Source organism: Mus caroli, chromosome 17, assembly GCF_900094665.2.
Source record: "Mus caroli chromosome 17, CAROLI_EIJ_v1.1, whole genome shotgun sequence".
NCBI classification, from domain to species: domain Eukaryota; kingdom Metazoa; phylum Chordata; class Mammalia; order Rodentia; family Muridae; genus Mus; species Mus caroli.
In genome coordinates, this window is record NC_034586.1 from 2,308,103 (window position 1) to 2,326,646 (window position 18,544).

Here is an 18,544-nt window from a genome sequence, read left to right on the forward strand (position 1 = left end):
CAGATACTTACAGCCAACCATTGGACTGAGGTCGGGAATCTCAATGAAGGAGTTAGGGGAAGTACTAAGGAGCTGAAGGGGATGGCAACCCCATAGGAAGACAACAATATCAACTAACTGGACCCCTCAGAGCTCCCAGGAACTAAGCCACCAACTAAAGAGCATACATAGGCTGGTCCTTGGTTCCTGCTACATATGTAGGAGAGGATTGCCTTGTCCGGCCTCAGTGGGAGGGGAGGCCCTTGGTCCTGTGAAGGCTTGATGCCCCAGCAAAGGAGGATGCTAGAGGGGTGAGGTGGGAGTGGGTGGGCAGGGGAGCACCCTCTTAGAGGAGAAGGGGAAAGGGGCTTGTGGAAGAGGGTCCAAGAAGGGTGATAATTGAAATGTAAATAAATAATTGATAAAAATATATTTAGATATGTGGCAATTACATTGTATTTACTTTCACTGTGGAGACAAAACTACAAACTCAGATAGGGTACAGGGACTTGGAACCAATCTTTCCCCACAGAGCACATTTTATAGCTAGGATGTCACTGTTGCTATTTCAGCCCACATCTTCTCTTCTGAGTTGGCCCCGACTGTTTCTGGCTTTTTATCCTGTGTGTAGAATTTGCAAGTCCTTTGAGGGAGGCCCTCAGCACATGTGTGCTAGCTTCGAGTCAGACTGTCTAGGACAAGTGGCACCCCTTTCAAGGACTGGGTTCACTTCCTTGGAGGCTGGCCAATAGAAACTACCTTTCAAATTCTTAGTCATATGCAGATAAGATAGGTCTTAAAAATTCATGCAATTAGATAAACTGAGGTATATATGCTGTTAGGAGTCTGCTTATATTTTTTGTTCCTTAAATTTTTTTTTGAGAATTTCACATGTGGGTACTGCATTTCCACTATTTACACACCTTCCTCTCCACACTCCAGCTACCCCAGTGTCTACCCTTACCCACTTTCAAATTCATGAGCTCTTCTCTACTACTGTTACACGCAGAGACATACACCCCCTCCCCCCGACCCCCGCTGGCTTCTCAAAAAAAGATTTTTAGTTTTTAATTGTATATTCTTTTGTGGCTGTAGATACACGTGAGGGCAGGTGTGCACATATTCCAGGCAAGACTTCAGATTCCCCTGGAGTCTCAGGCACAGATGGTGGTGAGGCACCCAAAAGAGGGACGGGGCTGGAAAACGAACTGAGGTCCTCGCGAGAGCAGTGTGAGCTCTTAGCCATGGGGATCTCTCCAGCTCCCCCCCCCCCTTTTTTTGTGACTATGAAACATGGTTTATTGTTCTAAACAAAAACATTTCCTCCCGATCCCTTCTCGAGGAGAACTTCTAGATAATTCAATTGTTGTCTTAACTTTAGAAAAACATTCCGACCGTGTGCCACAGCCACAGCCACGGTGATGCTGTGGCCTGTGGGTTTGCCGGCCATCGGCACGTGTTCCTAGAGAGGAGTCACCCCAGTCTTTCTCAGACATGGTGTTTCCAAAGCTGCCATTCCTGCAGCCGTTGCTCCGGAGTCGCCCGTGCTGTGTCATTTCCACTTTAGGACTTCCTCCCACTCCTCGGCTGACTCTCGGTTCTTGGGAATTGGTGGGAATATGGATTGCATCTTACTTCGAAAGTCCTTCATCTGGAAGAAAAACAAAACAAAACATCAAATGTCAGGAGGAGGGAGGAACAGACGAAGCCCCACAAGGCAGCATCTTCACTGAGTGGAGACACCCCACCCCTCATGAATGCAGAGCAAATGACAGACCAGGGATGCTGAGGACCACATTCAGAAACACACCACCAGTTCTTCCCAGTGTGAATCCAGCAACTACGTAACAGACAACGTTGCCCTTGGTCTAGAAGGCAGCATGTCTAAATCGACATGCCCCAGGACATGTATGGGAAGAATGGGATGCACAGTGGCCTTCATTTATAAAGATGTAGTGGGCAGTAAAATGTCTGTCCATCTAAACACATGATTAAACTCAGGCCATTCAAAGTCAGAGTTTTAGAGCTGGAGGGAGGGACAGGAGAGAGAAAAACCTGATGACAGACATTCTAGAATCTTCTTATGACCCAGGGTGGAAAACCTACACTGAGAGTTTGTCAGTGAAAGGCCATTTGAGCCAGAGTCAAGGAGAAGACAGGGAGGTCACACCATGTAGTGTTGAGCTGCGTGGCATGAATTGCTGACGTGGGAGAGGATTTCTAGGCGCACACTCAGTACGTGATGCTGCCATGCAGAGTTTTCAGTAGCAGGATAATGGTCCAGGCTGACCCCATCACATGCTTCTCTGGACTCAGGTGCTGAGCAGGTTCACAAAGTTCCCAGGACTCTCCAGCAGCACCACCTTTCTGGGAGCGGCTATTGGAGACATGGGTACTTTTTCTTGATATGTATTCACTTCAAATGGAGGCTAAGTCTTTACCCTGTTGCCAAACTCAGGGTTTACATATTTTTCAGTATTTGTAAATTCTAGACTAGTTCCGAGTCTCCAAATCATATATTTGGTGACAGGACTCCAGTGTCAGACAGACCTCTGCTCAAAGCCCCACCCCTGTCCCGTTTCCTCTCTTCCCAGCACCTATACATGCAGGAAGGACAGTAATTACCTTCCTGAAGAGCTGCAGGAACACAGTGAGGCGTGCGCACAAAGTGCAGCCCCTGACGCACGGTGAGTACTCAGTCTGGGAAGGCCGTGACCACTGACTGCAGTGTTATCCAGATGTGTGTGCTGTATTCCAGATGCTAAGCTCGCATGGATGTAAACACCATGGCATGTTTACTAAAAGCGTGGCTTTATAGTTACATGCTATTTGGTGTGATCATTTTCACTATTTTATGGAATCTGTAGGTAAGCTGTCTGGATTCCCTACACCCATTTGCTAATCTTTGCATAGCTAGACAACCACTCTACCATCGAGCCTCAATAACACCCTATTTCCCCGTCTCTTTCTTGTGTTAGACAAACATGATAACCCCTGCTCACAGAAACCTGCCAGCCAGACGCGATCTTGAGTATACACATGGGCATCGTCTCCCGAGCGCTTTGTCTGGACTGGACTTTGATGAGCCTATATGAGACGTTCTCCACTAGCAGTAGTCCCTGGAGAGGGACTAGAACTGGGAGGAGTTTCTTTTGTGGTCACAGTTGCTGTGACTACTGTTTGCCATTGGTGGCAGGCAGGGGTAGCTCAGAAGCTGACTATCCAGGATTCACATAGAGAGCCGTGTCAAGCATTCCATTTACAACCCATTGTATCTATAGATCTATATCTGCATAGGTGTTCAGAGTTGAAACCCAATGCTTGCCTGGGCACGGTGTGCAGTCTGCTGTTCCTTTTGTCTTTCTGGCTTCTGTCATTTACAACTTGTGTTGTATTGGACTGTCTAGCATAAGTAGGAGCATGCTTGTTTCCGTGGTCTACCATCAGTGATACCCCTGGTCAGCTGCTAGGAAGAGAGAGGCTAGAAAGTACCCTGGGAGGTGGGGGGTGGGGAGATGAGAGGTGGGAGCCGCTCTATTCACCTGATTGTCGCCTTCCAATCCTCAAGTATTATATTACTATTTGTTCCTGAGGTCATACATAAGTCACTGGAAGGAATCACAATTGACAAGCAGCCAGTAGCAGTCAGGATACAGACTCAGATGCGGGACGCTCAGGACAGGGCCCTGTGCCCTCACGCTGTGGAGATGGAAACCCAGAGTCCACAATTATGCAATAAACAGGTTCTCAAGCTGCTTCAAACATGGGGCTCCATAGGATTCCCCGCATGAACCATTTCTGTATCGAATATGTATCTATATCGAATATGTGTCAGTGAAGGTCATGCTGCGAAGGTCAATGGGTTATTCCTGTTTAAAGATGCCCTTGAAAGATTTGAAGACTGAGCACATTAACTCTGGACATAAATATACTGAGCATAGCTCACAGCTACCGCACAGCACTTTCCCCTGCCCAGAAGTTGGTGAAGGCTCATTCTGGCCACACTTCCCCAAAGCAAAACCGCATGTCCTCCATGGAGCTCGAGCTTCCCTTGTTCCTTTGACCAGAGAGGAAATTTCCACGCTATGGGTTGCAGGGTGACCCTTCTAGGCAGGGCCTCTGTGTGCAGCTCCAGGCTGTTTCCTGGAGACTTTGGTGTGGGGGGTGCCCTGTATAAACGGTATTCCCTGGAGAAAAGAGTCTACCTCTCCTGGGGCCTTGTCCTGAATTCCTGCTTCTCTCATGTGCAAGCACTGTTGTAATGTTACAATGCTCAAGTGCGGTGCCACAGACAACTGGAAAATTATTACAAGTAATCTATCGGACACTCAGGGAGCTAGGGCTAACTGCTACTTAGATGTTAGACTAGAACTGAGATTGTGCCTCTAATAAAGCTCCCACTAACCTCCCAGTAGCTTCCTCAGGGCTGGGTAGCCAGAACACCAGGGGTGAGAACAGCCAGTGACGTGGCTTAGAGAGCCTGTTCCCGGTGCTGCCATATTTATCATTCGCCCCTCAACACTGAGTGTGACAAGTGCTCTAGTCCCTTCTATAGACAGCTGGGTGCAGGGTCCTCATCCCAGATGTGAGACAGGTCTGACTGCATGGCTGTGTCTGCTCTCTGCACTGTGTACATGGGTGCTGCCCCACACTACCAAGGCATGTCTGTGCTGTGGAAGAAGAAACTGAAAACCATTTTGACTGATAAGATTATCTCTAATCTCATAAATCCTTACAGAACTCTAATAGGCAGTTGTTGGCACTAAAAGCTGAGTTTATTTTATTATTATTATTTTTTATTATTATTGTGCGTTCAGGAGCATCTGCCCTTATTATAGGCTCTACTGAGAAACCCAGAGATGCCTCTGGTAAAGGGGCCAGGGTGGTTTAAGCATCTGGTAATTGGACTTCTGTATACAGTCCCCAGGATGCCAACAGCAGCTGGAAAGCACAGCAAGTTTGTGAACGTGTTATCTGAATGGGAAGAGTGCCGTCCGTTTGCAGTTGGCTATGTGTTAGGTACCAAAGCACTGGGAATAATCTTCACAATGCTACATGGCAGAAATGATGTCCACCACCCAACACAGGAGAAACCAGAGCTGAAGGGGTAACTTGCTAAGTGGCCGGCTGCCTACTGATACCCAGGACTCTCCCATGGCCACTCTGGTTCTGTGAACTACAGTGACTACAATGACAAAGTGCCCCTAAGCCTTTCGAACATGATTTAAATCCAGAACACACACTTGGACATTTTAGCCTGGGTGATCCCAGGACCACATTACTAGTGTTCACCAATGGTCAGTCTCATCCGCTTCTGTAGGTGAGGATTATACTTCGCCTCCTTGAAGTCAGACATCCACGTGACTTATGGGTAGACAGAAGAGGTCATATCCAGGTATTTAATCACACACGTCCGACTCGCTAGGTCAGTCTGTAGGGGAATCTTGGAACCTGTGGCCTCGGTGGTGCCTCAGGGACAAAGCAAGCAGAAGGTGCCATTAGGTCAGGGAGGGGAGCCTCCTGAGAGATCAGCTTCACTCCACGGATTCTGTAGGAGTGAGAACTACATTGTCAAGACACGGAGGTGGAGGATGCTTTTGTGTGTGTATATGTGCATGAGTGTATACATGCATGTGGGTGGAGGCCAGAGGCCAACCTCAGGTATCGTTCGAGAGCTGTCCGCCTTGGTTTTTGGGGCAGGGTCTCTGGCCAGGACCTGAGGATTGCTGGGTACAACAGGTGAATTGCTAGGGAGCCCCAGAGATTTGCTTGCCTCTTCCCAATGTTAGGGACTCTGGGGACTGAGCTCAGGTCTTCATGCTTATACAGTAAAGCACTTCCTGGTATCAACGCCCTTCCCTACCCACCATCCATTTATCCATTTTAAATGGGAAGATTGTTGTCTGCTGTCTACTTGATGATATTCACCAATCAGCTTTGGCTTGGCTCAGCGAGCAGGCACTGACGGCCTGGAGATGAAGGATCCAGGGATGAGGTATCCAGAGTACCGCACTGCTCAGTGGCATTAGGAAAGCTAACCGGAGGCTTCCCGCATTGCTGTTCTTAGTCTTATTTAGGTAAAGGGCAGAGAAGTGTCTTTGTTTTCTCCTAAACCATTTCTGCATCGCACCCATAAAGTCCAGAATCTTCAGTGAAGACAACTGACTTAGAAATAAAAAGTGGGGCTGGCGAGATGGCTCAGTGGTTAAGAGTGCCAACTGCTCTTCCGAAGGTCCCGAGTTCAAATCCCAGCAACCACATGGTGGCTCACAACCATCCGTAACGAAATCTGATGCCCACTTCTGGAGTATCTGAGGACAGCTACAGTGTACTTACATATAATAAATAAATAAATCTTAAAAAAAAAAGAAATAAAAAGTGAACATGTAAGTTTCTGAGAAATACAACCTCCCTGAGGCTTACTGAATGAAATGCCAGGTCTCAGGTCACACTTCAGAAGCTTCCGTCACAGAAGGTAACTGAGCAGCAGGGTGCTGCTAGGACCCGCCCAGCAAGAACCATTTGTAAGAGTATCTCCATTTAACAAGACAACAGGTTCCCAGCAGTTCTCAAAGGCTTTTACTAAGCCGGGCTTCATTTGTATAACTGCAATCCCAGGAATGCTCTGTATCCTTGCCAAGCCAATGGCAGTACCTGTTCTGTGCAGCCAATCAGTCCTTCCTACAGCGAGTACCATGGCGGATGTTAACCTGAGTCTGCTCCACAAGAATAATGGACCAATTCTCCCCCCCCCCCCCCCCCCCCCCCCCCCCCCCCCTCCTGACTTTTCTCTCCCACTTGCTTTTCAAACAGCTGCAGTCCCCATTTCATGATGTCTTAAAAAAAAGATTTTTAAGTGTGTTGGCTGCACATATGTATTGTACCATGTGGGCTCTGGGAACTTAACCTGGATCCTTGCAAGAACAGTAAGCCCCATCCTTCTTCCTTCCTGTTCCCTTTATCAATGTCTTAATAGTTCAGCTGGCAGTCTGTCCGAGACAATGAAGGCAGTCTCAAAATGTACCACATAAAAATCTGTGTACATTTTTACTTTTAAACGTAGGAGTTACTTTCTAAAATGATATGCATGTGAGCAGCTATGCATGTGAGCGGATGGATTAGGGCAGTACACACACTTATGAAAGTTAGCCGTTTCCTTCATGTCACACCAACAGGCAAAAACCAGTCCTTCTAACACCAAGAATACCTTTAATGCTGGCACCCAGAAACTGTGAAAAAGCAAAGTCACCCAGCCTCTGGATGCTACACAACAGGAGACCTAAACAAGAGACCCTCCAGCTTTCGGAACCCCCACTTCACCCCACACTTGGCCGTGCACTGCGTTTTCTGTCTTCAGTATCTTTAGAAGGGTGACTTAAAACTTAATATCTTTCTGGATTTTCCAAATAGTCTCTGCACTCTTTACCATCTGGGCCTCCTCTGTAGGGCTCAGCTTTACCTTTATGATATCAGATATGCCACTCTCTCCCAGGATACAAGGCACGCTGAGGAACACCTCTTCTTTGATTCCATAGAGACCTTGAATTTTGGTGGTAACTGGATGCGTTTTCCTGAGATTCTTCAGAATACTCTCTGCAATATCAGTTACAGACAGGCCAATGGCCCAGGAAGTATACCCTTTCATTTTGATAATATTATAGGCACTGGCAATGACTTCTTTGTGGACATCGCCCCATTTCTCGGGGTCTTTGTTTGTTCCTATAGCTGAATTCAGCTCTCTCAGCGGCACACCGGCGATGTTCACACCACTCCACACAGGGACACTTGAGTCTCCATGCTCTCCAAGGACCCACCCGTGGCAGCTTTCAGAGTGGATCCCAAGCCTCTGCCCAAGCAAGTAACGGAAACGAGCTGTATCTAGGTTACAGCCGCTTCCAATAATACGGTTTGTGGGAAACCTACTCAACTTCCAGGTTACAAAAGTTAGGATATCCACTGGATTGGAAACAATAATAATTTTGCAGCGAGGGCTGTGCTTGATAATTTCCGCAACCATTGCCTTAAAGATGGTTACGTTTCGCTGGACTAAATTTAGGCGTGTCTCATCTTTCTCTTGCCGTGCACCCGCTGTGATAATCACTATCTCAGAGTTGGCAGTGACACGGAAGTCCTTGCTGCAAACAATATTTGGCATTTTTATGAAGACACTGCCGTGCTGGAGATCCATCGTCTCACCCTTCATTTTTTCTTCATTATTATCAACAAGGGCGAGCTCGTCAGTCAAGCCTTTCGCTATGATGCCGATGGCACAGGCCATGCCGACTGATCCAGTTCCTACAATGGAGATCTTGTTGTGGAGAACGGGCTCTTCGGAGCTGATGTGCTGGATAAGTTCACCCTTCACGGTCGCCATGGAGGACGTGGGGGTGAGGCTCCACCAGGCCCGGTTGGGAGGGACACGCTGTACCTGACTGGGCCATAGAGCTATGCCAAAGTCCTTGAAATCTACCCTGGTTGTACTCACTCTTCTGCTGGCTCTCAAGATGCTTGTAGCCCAGGCCATGGCTGCGCACTCAGGTGGAGGAAGTGAACAGGGTGAGGAAGACAGTTGAGGCCACAACGGCCGGCCGTTGCTAGGCAGTACAGACGCAGCCCTCCCTCCCACTGCGGCTGCGCAGTCCCCCAACTGTGCCGCATGGGCTTAGCGTGCAGACTGGGTCTTCTTGCTCCTACAACTGCAAGCCTGCACCATGGCTTTATACAGCGCTTCCATTTCCAGCAAGGACATACTGTAGTTTGTTTTACAAACCCATATTCTTTACTATTGATATATAAAGCCCAACCCAGAACCCTGGAATTATTTGTTTGCTGTTCTTAGGGTACATAGCAAGAAGATTGGTTTTGGCAACTCGAGATGAAAATGAGGCTAAAACCTTGAACCACAACAAGGAGGGCTGTGCTGTCTGCCAAGAGGCAGTCTGGCTGGAGAAATGGGCTCTTGGTTCGGTGTATCCAGCAGGAGAATCGTTGTAGGAAGGATTTTTATCAGTATCCTAACCGTGGTGCATACCGGTGAAAGGCAGCAGGAAGGAGGGGCAATCTGGTCTACACCGGAAGAGCACGCCCCTTCTTTCTCCTGCCAAAGGAAAGCCTGCGATTGCATGCAAATTAACCAGAGCACCTAGTGCCCTGTAGAGAACCCAGGTTGTTTTCTCAAGACCCCCACATCAGGTGGCTCACAATTGTCTTTAGCTCCAACTTCAGAGACATTGGATAGCCTCTGTGAGCACATAGTCCACATGGTAACATAAATTCCATGGTCTCTCACACACATTCACATAAACAAATTTATATATATACCCACACAAATCAAAACAATAATCTTTCCCTAAGCCCTCCAATTTCTTACGGAAAAAGATGGCCCTTAACCCTCTATAGAGAAACCCTGTCTCGAAAAACCAAAAAAAAAAAAAAAAAAAAAAAAAAAAAAAAAGAATGAAGGTGTCTTTGAAATGACGCTTTAACCTTTAGCCGATGGTTAGATTCTTCCTGAAGTAGTGAAACAGTTACCTGGCAAACCTGGCATGGGTGGATCTTATCTCGTCTGTGCGTCGGGACAGTCTTGTGAACTAATTTCAAATTCTGACAAGATGTAAATGTTACACTTTTATGAAAACCTAATAAACTACAAAAGCCCTGGTACACATGATGGCATTTTCTCTCCACTAACAACTCTGCCCACGTGATGAACACTCAGCTCTTCCAAATGATGGGCCCAGGGTCAGGTATCCCTTTTATCGTTTGTAATTTCTCAGTTTTAGGATGTTGAGCCCTGGCAGAAAAAAAAAGTATTTTATAGACCTGAAGAGGAACTTTTTCCTCCGCTGCTGGACTGCAGCCAGGAAAGCAGGTCCCAGCAGGGAAGCGGGGACATTGTCAGCAGGGCCTTTAGCCTTGTGATTTGCTGATGGTGTTCCGTGGTTTCAAGCCAGAAGGGCTGCCTGGAGGAAACAGCCACCATGACACATGGTTTAACACAGTTAAATTCCCTCCACACTGACAATCAGATTTATGGCAGCAAGCTGTCTAAAACCGGAATTTAAAAGGAAAAAATGTACCCCCCACCTGCATTGAATGGTGGGCAGCATTTAGAGGGGCCTTGTAAAATGGCCCACATGGTCCTGCTTCTTTGTTCCACTTCCCACTTGAGAGGTTCAGCCTGACAGCTGTCCCCACCTCCTTTCTGGAATGACTCTCCTGACCAGTCAAGCTGTTTTTCAGGATGAGTGCTCTCCAGTGTGAGATGCAAGGGCACAAAGACTCTCTGCTGGACTGCGGCTTCTGTCCACAGTCATTTTCTTTCTAGAGACCGAGCCTCTTCAGAAACACAATCCCTATGGCAGATGTCTCTTCAGCCTTCCCCTCAGTCACAACTAAATCAATTTGGAGAGTGGAAAATGACAACATTGTAAAATAAAGAAAACCCCAAACAAAGCAGCTTTTTATTTACAGCAAGTCTCCCACTAAGAAGGCAAGCATGGACACAGGGAAATGCCCAGGGCCCTGAGCGGATGCAGGACTACTCAAGGACGCACACAGAAAGATGTTGCCGGTTAGTGCCTACCGGCCTTCCATCTTAGGTGGCTCGTTACTCCTTTCAGGTGAGACCTAATTCAGACTATCTATTAAAAATGAAATGTAATGTTACAGTTGAGTCAGGATGGTTCCTTGGTGCTTTTGTTTACATCTCTTAGGAGACAAAAGTCGGGAATCAGGAGCAGCAGCATGTATCCAGACTGTCCACACTTGCCGCCACGCTGCCGTCTTCACTCACTCCACCTGGACTCTCCCGGCCACCTATGGAACCTTCCTTTTCAATTTCTTCAGAGTCTAGCAACACCATCCTACTGCAGACCTCTCTCAGTCCTTCAAGCCAAGCTAGGTTTTAAAACCCCTGCATAAGCAATGCGCTTTGTAGCCCATTACATGATGTGTTATAAACAGCTAAATGTAAAATACTACAGATATGCCAGAGAGAACTCACTGGATTTATCAGCACACTCCTGTCCTCTAGAGCATATCCGGGGACAGGGACAGGGACAGTAAGTACTTATGGAGGAAAAGGGTCAGTAAGGGACTCCAGACACGAGGTAGGCCAGCCAGGTCCATGGGACATGCTGGGACTCTCAGGGGAGAAGCAAATAGAGTGGGAAGGCTTGGTCCCTTAGGGGCTGTTTGGAAGGCTAATAAAGAAATTTAAAGAAAAGAAAAAGCTACAAAAGGACTAAGGGCATCTTAACTACTTTTCCTAGTTAGGCCTTTCTCGAACCTCAGCCACATTCAACCTGAGACAGCAGCAACACACACACATCACACACATACCACACCCACAGTACTGGACACACAACAGAACAAATACTTGGTGGCAGAGAGAATATTTTAATCCTTCAAAACTATTTAAAATGTGAGAAAACATGACAACAGTCAGCAGAGGAAATCCTCAATGTGGAACCCAGGGTTGCTAAGGGGGCGGGGCCAGCGTCCTTGGAGGCTGGCCTGGAGTGGCTGCTGCTCCCGCAGGGAAGGCTCTCTCTCTAGAACTCAGTCTGAAGCTTGCTTTGTAGTTTGAAATCCATAACATGAAAAGTGTAGGCTTTTTTTTTTTAATTAGTTAAAAATCTAATTGTGTTGTTCACTGACTAAAGTGGTCCTCAAGTGAGGGTCTTTACAAACATTAGCGCCTAGAAGTGTTTCCCTCTGTCAGAGTCAGGCCTTCTAAGTAGAACACAGGTATAGGTAGAGAATTTCCCCAGAAAGCACTCAGAACCAACCTCTCCCCTGGATCCCTCTGTTACAGAATTAAACACTGAAAAACCGAACTGGTCCACTCCTCTGATAAATTCTCCAAATCACATTTTTTTTTGCATCATTATATTCATAATTTTTGATTTAATGTGAAAAAGCAACTCAGATTAACCACGAAACAGAAAAGGCTTTATTAGCAGTCCAACTCTGATTTGCATAACTCTTTTATGTTCCTGTGTAGCCAGGGCCATGTAAACTGTTTCTAGGTGGAAAAGCTAAGAAGCCCGGCAGGCACTGCAGTACCACGTAACCGGGCAGCACTGAGGAGCAGCGGCTGGGGCTGGGCAGCCAACTGTGGTGGGTCTGGGTGTGGTCAGAGAGGTAGCGGGTCTCCATCATTAACCCTTTTAACAGGAAGCCATAGAAGGGTTTTAAATGAAGGAAGGGCATGATCCATCTGACTTACATTTTAAAAAGATCTCTGGCTGCCATGTGGGGGAAATAAAGGCAAGGCCCGGAGACTGGACAGGAAGCTTGTCACTGCACAAGCAGAAGATGACCACGGGTGGAGAGGGGCGGAGAGGGGCGGAGAGGGGCAGGGCCATGCTCGGCAATAGGGCTCATGAGCAGCGCAGGGCAGTTCATGGGTTAGAAGAGACACGGGAAATGAGACAAATCCCTGGGCTTTTGATTTCAACTGGGAGATGAGGCAATGAAGGCATTTCCTAATTGGAGAAGATTAGAGAGAGAGAGCCCAAAAGAACCCAAGCATTCAGGCTGGGGTGTGCTGTCACCAGACACGTTATGAGACAAGGAGGTGAAGGTGGCCAAATATATCGGGGAGGCAAATCTGAGGGTCTGGAGCTATGTTTGGACAGCACTAGATGGCTGAATTGCTTTAAATGCCAGGGTCTAGATGAGGGAGCTGAGCGGATAAGGAGAGACAGGGATGAGACCTGGGTGTCAAGCCATGACAGTACAGGCAAGCCGGAGGAGGGGCCAGCCAAGGGAGGTCCTCCTCAAAGAGGAGGGTCAGTTGTGTCAAATGTCATGGAGGGTGACCTGGATAACTTCAGCGCACTGCTAGGGAAAGAAGCTGGGTGGGGATGGGGACAGTGGGGTGGCAGGAGTGGAGCCAGCAATCACAGGCAGCTTTTTCAGGAATCATTTTGATTGGGGATGCAGTCAATAGGCTGCTAGCTCGAGGAGAAGTGACTACCCAAAGAGTGGATTTCATAGTTGGAGTAACCTGAGCATATCTGCGAGTGCTGCAGCAGAAAGACAGCCAGCAAGAGGAGGGACTGAGATGCCAGCAGCTGAGTCTTTGGGAAGACGACATGGTGGTGGCAGTGGTGGTGGGGAGGGAACAGACACGGGCTGCTCCTCTTAATGTGGTTCAGATACAGACAGAGTGCTCGAGCATCCCAGTAGTAGCACAGAGGGCTGCAGCAAGGGACAGAGAGCACAGCAGCTCTTATGATTGCCCTGTGGGAAGAAGTGGCCTCAGATGGAAAGGCTGCAGAGTGGAGGACAGGTAAGATCCGGGGAAATGACAGAACATGATGAGATGTACTTATGAATGGCAAGCTGGCTTTGTTTCCGGGCAGCTTTGTGGATGCTGCCATTCAGGGGGAGTGTGACCAAAGAGTAGGTTGCAGGTTGGGAATAAATGACAGGTCAGTGAGAAGGAAGCACACAGGACACCTGTGTATATCCGAGTCCAGTGCCCAGTCCACTGGGCCTGAGCCTGCAGCACAAGGTGGGAGTGAGGTCACCTAGCAGCTAGACCCTGAAGAGGAAAAGATGGGGGCCTAGGGAAGGGCCATAGGCAGCACTGGTACCCAGTACTGTGGCACTGGTGCAGAAGTGAACAGAGCTGCTAGGAGCAGCCTGGCGAGAATCAAGGGAAGAGAAACAAACGCACCATCAAAACCCAGACTCTCTCGGACAACTGCAACAGTTCTCACGAGAGGCCAAGTCACACCCAGCCCAATTCTCAGAATGAAAGCAACTGCAGGCCATGAAGAGTTTGTTTATTTTTGAAACAGGGTTTCCTTCTGTAGCTCAGGCTGGCCTTCAGACTAGAGATTTCTCCCAAGTTCTGGGATTATAGATGCGTGCGATGTCACCAGGAATAGCATACACATAAATAAATGAGCATGAACCTAAGCTGATCCCAGCGCCCATTTAAAGGCTGGTGAGGTAGGGTGGACGTGCAGCCCCAGGCTTGGGAGGAGATCTGGGGCTTGCTGGCCACAGTCTAGCCCAATCAGCAAGGCTGAAAGAGAGACCCTGACTCAGAAAGTAAGAAGAAGAAGATGAAGGAGGTTGCCTAACATTGACTTCTAGACACCACACACATCCACACACACAGTTTCTTACATATTCTGGAAGTCTTTTAGTTGGGAGAACTCAATTTCAGAGAACACTTCATTTTCTGTGTACAACTGATGATAATTATATAGAAATCTATCAACATATGTAATGCTCTGGAATGTTACCCATTTGTTAGAGACTAATCAATAAGAGGTGGCTTTGAAAATGCCACTTAAGGGAAGGCAGCGGTGTCAACTCTTTCTGCTCATGTGAGCTGTTAGCTCAGTGACCAGGACAAAGGAAAGACAAAACCCCAAACAGGTGAAGTCAGCGCATGTGGGACTATGGAGGTGACAAAGCCTGGCTTGTGTGGGGCCTCTGAACACCAAGGCTCTTAGGGTACCACTTATCTCTCCCCTCAACTGATGCACACTTCCACTTTATAAAATACTTTGAGAACAAATTTTAGTTATAAAAGGAAATTGGTGGGTTTTTTAAAGAAGTAGTTTGGAAATGTGCCCAAAGAACTGATTCTCCTCTCCCTAGGTTAAAAACGACATATTCAGGTCATTATCTCCTACTTCACACTGAACAAGACCACAGGAACCAGGCCCTCTCTCATCAAATTGCTCTTCCACATTTACATCAAATGTCTCTCCCCAGTGCAAGTTAGGCCATTAGTGCTGCCGCAGTGGAATAGGAAATAAGGGTGACAGAGATGTTCTTGTCACCTCAGACTTGAGCTGACTAGCTGATGCACCGTGCTATTTCCAATTCACTTTTAAATGATTCCAGGAAAATATTCCTCAGTGGGCTAGGCTGACAGAAGAAAGGCTGCCAGGTCATGATGACTCTGCTCTGAGCTCCAGCAAACACTGTCAGGAGGAGGGAGGGAGGAGGAGTGGAAATCAGAACAGGAAACTGGCTCTTTCCTGGGGGCAGAGCATTAGATTAGGCTACTCCAGAATGGCTGCCATTAAACAATCTGCTAGGAAACTCAGACTTGCTTTTAACCTTTAGCTGAACCAGTGAGACAAGCAGCACTTAAAAGCCTACTTCCCTTCCTTGACACCTTCAAAGTTAAAACGTGCAAGCCTTTCCACAGTTTTACTTAAATATGGGTCAGCTGTTTCATTTAGATGCATAAATGAAATAAAGTAGGGATAAATATACTCTAAGAGGCACTGTGAGATGGACCCATGTTCTAATAAGAAACATTGGATAGACACCCCATGTTCTAATAAGAAACACTGGATAGACACCCCATGTTCTAATAAGGGACACTGTGAGATGGACACCCCATGTTCTAATAAGAGGCACTGTGAGATGGACACCCCATGTTTTAATAAGACACACTAGTAAATATTGATGAAAATGAAAATTAGCGAAGAGTACTCTCTGTACTTAGTAAAGGCCCTCACAGTGGCTATCAGGGTTAGAAGTAACCTAACATGCTAACATAAAAAGTATGTCTCAAAAATAAGTAAATAAAGTCAATTATATATGTATGTGTAAACATACAGATATACACAAACAGACAGACAGACAGACACACACACACCCCTACCTAGAAGCAGTTATAAAAAATAACTGCAGAAAATACTTTTTGGTTATTTGTTTTTGGTTGTTTGTTTGGTTTTTGAGACAGTCTTGCTCTATAGCCCACGCTGCTGAAACCTACATAGCCCAGGCTGACCTCAAACTCCCCATCCTTCTGCCCCTGCCTCTCAATATTGCACTAACAGGTGTGTGCCAGCTGGCTAGGCTGGGCCAATCAGTCCTGTAACAGAGTACATCCTCTATATCCTAGCAGAGAAGCACCAGTTCCCAGAGTCTCTCAGGATAGAGTCAAATGCCCACTTCTGAACACAGTTACAATATGCTGCATTCACACACTTAACTTTGACCTTTAAAGAGAAGAGTGCTGGACTCTGGGGAGAGTAACAACCACCATCAGAAAAGGAAACGGGACAGGATCTGGGGAATGTCACAAGATATTAGATACAACTATCTCCAGGTAAACCTTCACAGCCAGAGACATCCAGTTTAACATCCAGCAGACTGGCAAACACTTCAGAGAAACAGAAGCCCCCAGTGGCCAGGGAACTGTGTGCGTCTTTACCTTCTCGACTTTTCTACACAGCTCCCTGGCAACACATATCAAAGAAACATTTTAAAATATCCTTGCTTCAACATTAACATCTTCCATCTCTATGACAGTTTTCTTTCTTTTTAAATTTTATTTATTTTTTATTAGATATTTTCTTTATATACATTTCAAATGCTATCCCAAAAGTTCCCTATACCCTCCCCCCACCCTCCTCCTCTACCCACCCACTTCTTGGCCCTGGTGTTCCCCTGTACTGGGGCATATAAAGTTTGCAATACCAAGGGGCCTCTCTTCCCCGTGATGACCGACTAGGCCATCTTTTGCTACATATGCAGCTAGAGACATGAGTTCTGGGGGTACTGGTTAGTTCATATTGCTGTTCCACTATAGGGTTGCAGACCCCTTTAGCTCCTTGGNTGGGTACTTTCTCTAGCTCCTNCATTGGGGGCCCTGTGTTCCATCTTATAGATGACTGTGAGCATCCACTTCTGTATTTGCCAGGCACTGGCATAGCCTCATACAAGACAGCTATAACAGGGTCCCATGACAGTTGTCTTAATCAAGAAAAGTGCAATAAGATGTATGCCCAACAGGTTCATTATAATATTTAATAGTGAAAAGTTGGTCCCAATGGCAGGGGCTAATTAAGTAGATTATACTATGTAATGGAGTCGCACGGAGTCATTAAAAGTGATGAAGATTTATGCACTCTGCTGTGGGAAGTTGGCCCCACGACTGTTCAGCGAAAAGACATCCCAGAGTAGTACATCCAAGTTGGAGCACTTCTATATGTGCTCCTCAGACAGAGAGAGTAGGCCTGAAAGAAAAGTCCCTGCTCTGACCAGTGATCAGAACTCAGGGGGAGTTCTGCTGTACTTTTCCATAGGCATCTTTTTAATAATGAGTAGCTAAAGAAAAAATTATAAATTACCTTTTAAAAATTACAGGCTCTACACATTTTAGTATAAACACACACATACATTTATCTGAAATTTGGATTATGACGGTTCCCCAGAGGTCCACATGCTCAAAACTTGGCCTCAGAGTGGTGCTAATCAACGGTGGGAACCTTGGGGAGAGGGCCTTGTGGGGGAGGTCAGGAAGAGGCTGAGAGGGATCATTTGGGACATGGACTGTGCGGGTCTTGCTCTCTGTTCCTTAACTAGTGATGTGAGCCGTCTGCTCCACCCTGACGCCAGCCACTGCTTGCATTCACAGCCCCAGGTCGCTCAGTCAGTCTGTGACTTCCAAAACTGGAGGCTGAAGAATCTTTCCCCGAGGCCATTCATGACCTTAGATACTTCGGTACAGTAACAGGTAGCTGACTGATCGACTGGTAATACAAAGGCAAATTCCTCCTTTTTCAATAGTTAAAAAAGTAACAAAGTTAAATCTCCATTTACCCAGTGATTTAAAATTAAATCTCTAACAGAGAGGTGTTCACTCCTGGATTTTATTACACTCCAGCTCCTACAAAGGCCACAGCTGTAAATGATAAGTTCTCACTCCAGCAGGCATCATGAACATTCTATACACGGCACTAGAGAAGCCTAGCCTCTTTCAAGAGCAGAGACAATGGTGGAGAGGTGAGCCTACGACCTCTGGACTAGGAGGGAGCGCCTGTACAATCCTGTCCGTAGACATGTGATGTAATATAAACGATTCCACACCTTCTCACACTCAGTAATGCTAACTGGTGGTGACTCCAGGCACAACACAGGGCCACACCACAGGTTGAGCATACCCACAGTCCCTTGTAGTTATAACTACAGCAACTAAGAAATAGTGGGATAGCTAACGTTTCACCTTCTGAGAGTGAGAGAGAGAGAGGTCTAGCTGTAAATAAGCTAAACCTCTTCAGAAGTCCTTGGACCCCCAGTTAATCCCAACTAGTAAACAATAAAGGGCACTAGTGACAAATTTAACATGTCACTACATGAGTAACATGCCAATAACAAACAGATTTGCTTTCCTGCACAAACAGGAGGTTTCCACTTAAGATAGTATTTCTCTCAGCTATTTGCTAAGCCACCTGTCCTAGTAACAGTCTAATCACACTGGCCCAGTGTGTACCTGCCAGGGCTGAATGCCCTGTCTCCTGGAATCACGAGCAACAGCTGGTTTAAAGAGGGAACCAGGAACCTACAGGGAAGGCTTTCCCAACTACCCCCGTCCCCGCTAGTAAAGCTTCTGCGATGAAATATTGCCTCGATCATACTCAAACAATAAACTACCACAATTCAACCACAATTCAGAAGGAACCTCGAAGTCATATGGACATCAAGCTGTCCATGCTGGCTCAGCACCGGTCAAGGCATTGGGGTGGATAGATGCTGAACTTCGAGCTGTTTCTAACCATAATTCAGAAGGAAC

At 46.8% G+C, this 18,544-nt stretch overlaps 2 protein-coding genes across 2 annotated transcripts in view; both read right to left on the reverse strand.

Annotated features, from left to right (window-relative positions):
- Window positions 1–1,022: 1,022 nt before the first annotated feature.
- The window catches only part of Tmem242 (transmembrane protein 242), a 29,070-nt gene continuing 11,548 nt past the window's right edge, over window positions 1,023–18,544 (reverse strand). The window contains exon 4 of the mRNA XM_021149728.2: window positions 1,023–1,630. Coding sequence (XP_021005387.1) covers window positions 1,532–1,630 — 99 coding nt within the window. The 3' untranslated portion in view covers window positions 1,023–1,531. The remainder of the gene's footprint in view (window positions 1,631–18,544) is intronic.
- On the reverse strand, window positions 7,169–8,623 carry Ldhal6b (lactate dehydrogenase A like 6B). Its single transcript, XM_021149727.2, has one exon. It carries the CDS (start codon window positions 8,501–8,503, stop codon window positions 7,355–7,357), a length of 1,149 nt encoding a protein of 382 aa, XP_021005386.1. The 5' UTR covers window positions 8,504–8,623; the 3' UTR covers window positions 7,169–7,354.

Excerpts from the sequence above, each read along its gene's own strand:
- Ldhal6b (XM_021149727.2), bottom strand. The coding sequence starts at position 8,503 with ATGGCCTGGGCTACAAGCATCTTGAGAGCCAGCAGAAGAGTGAGTACA.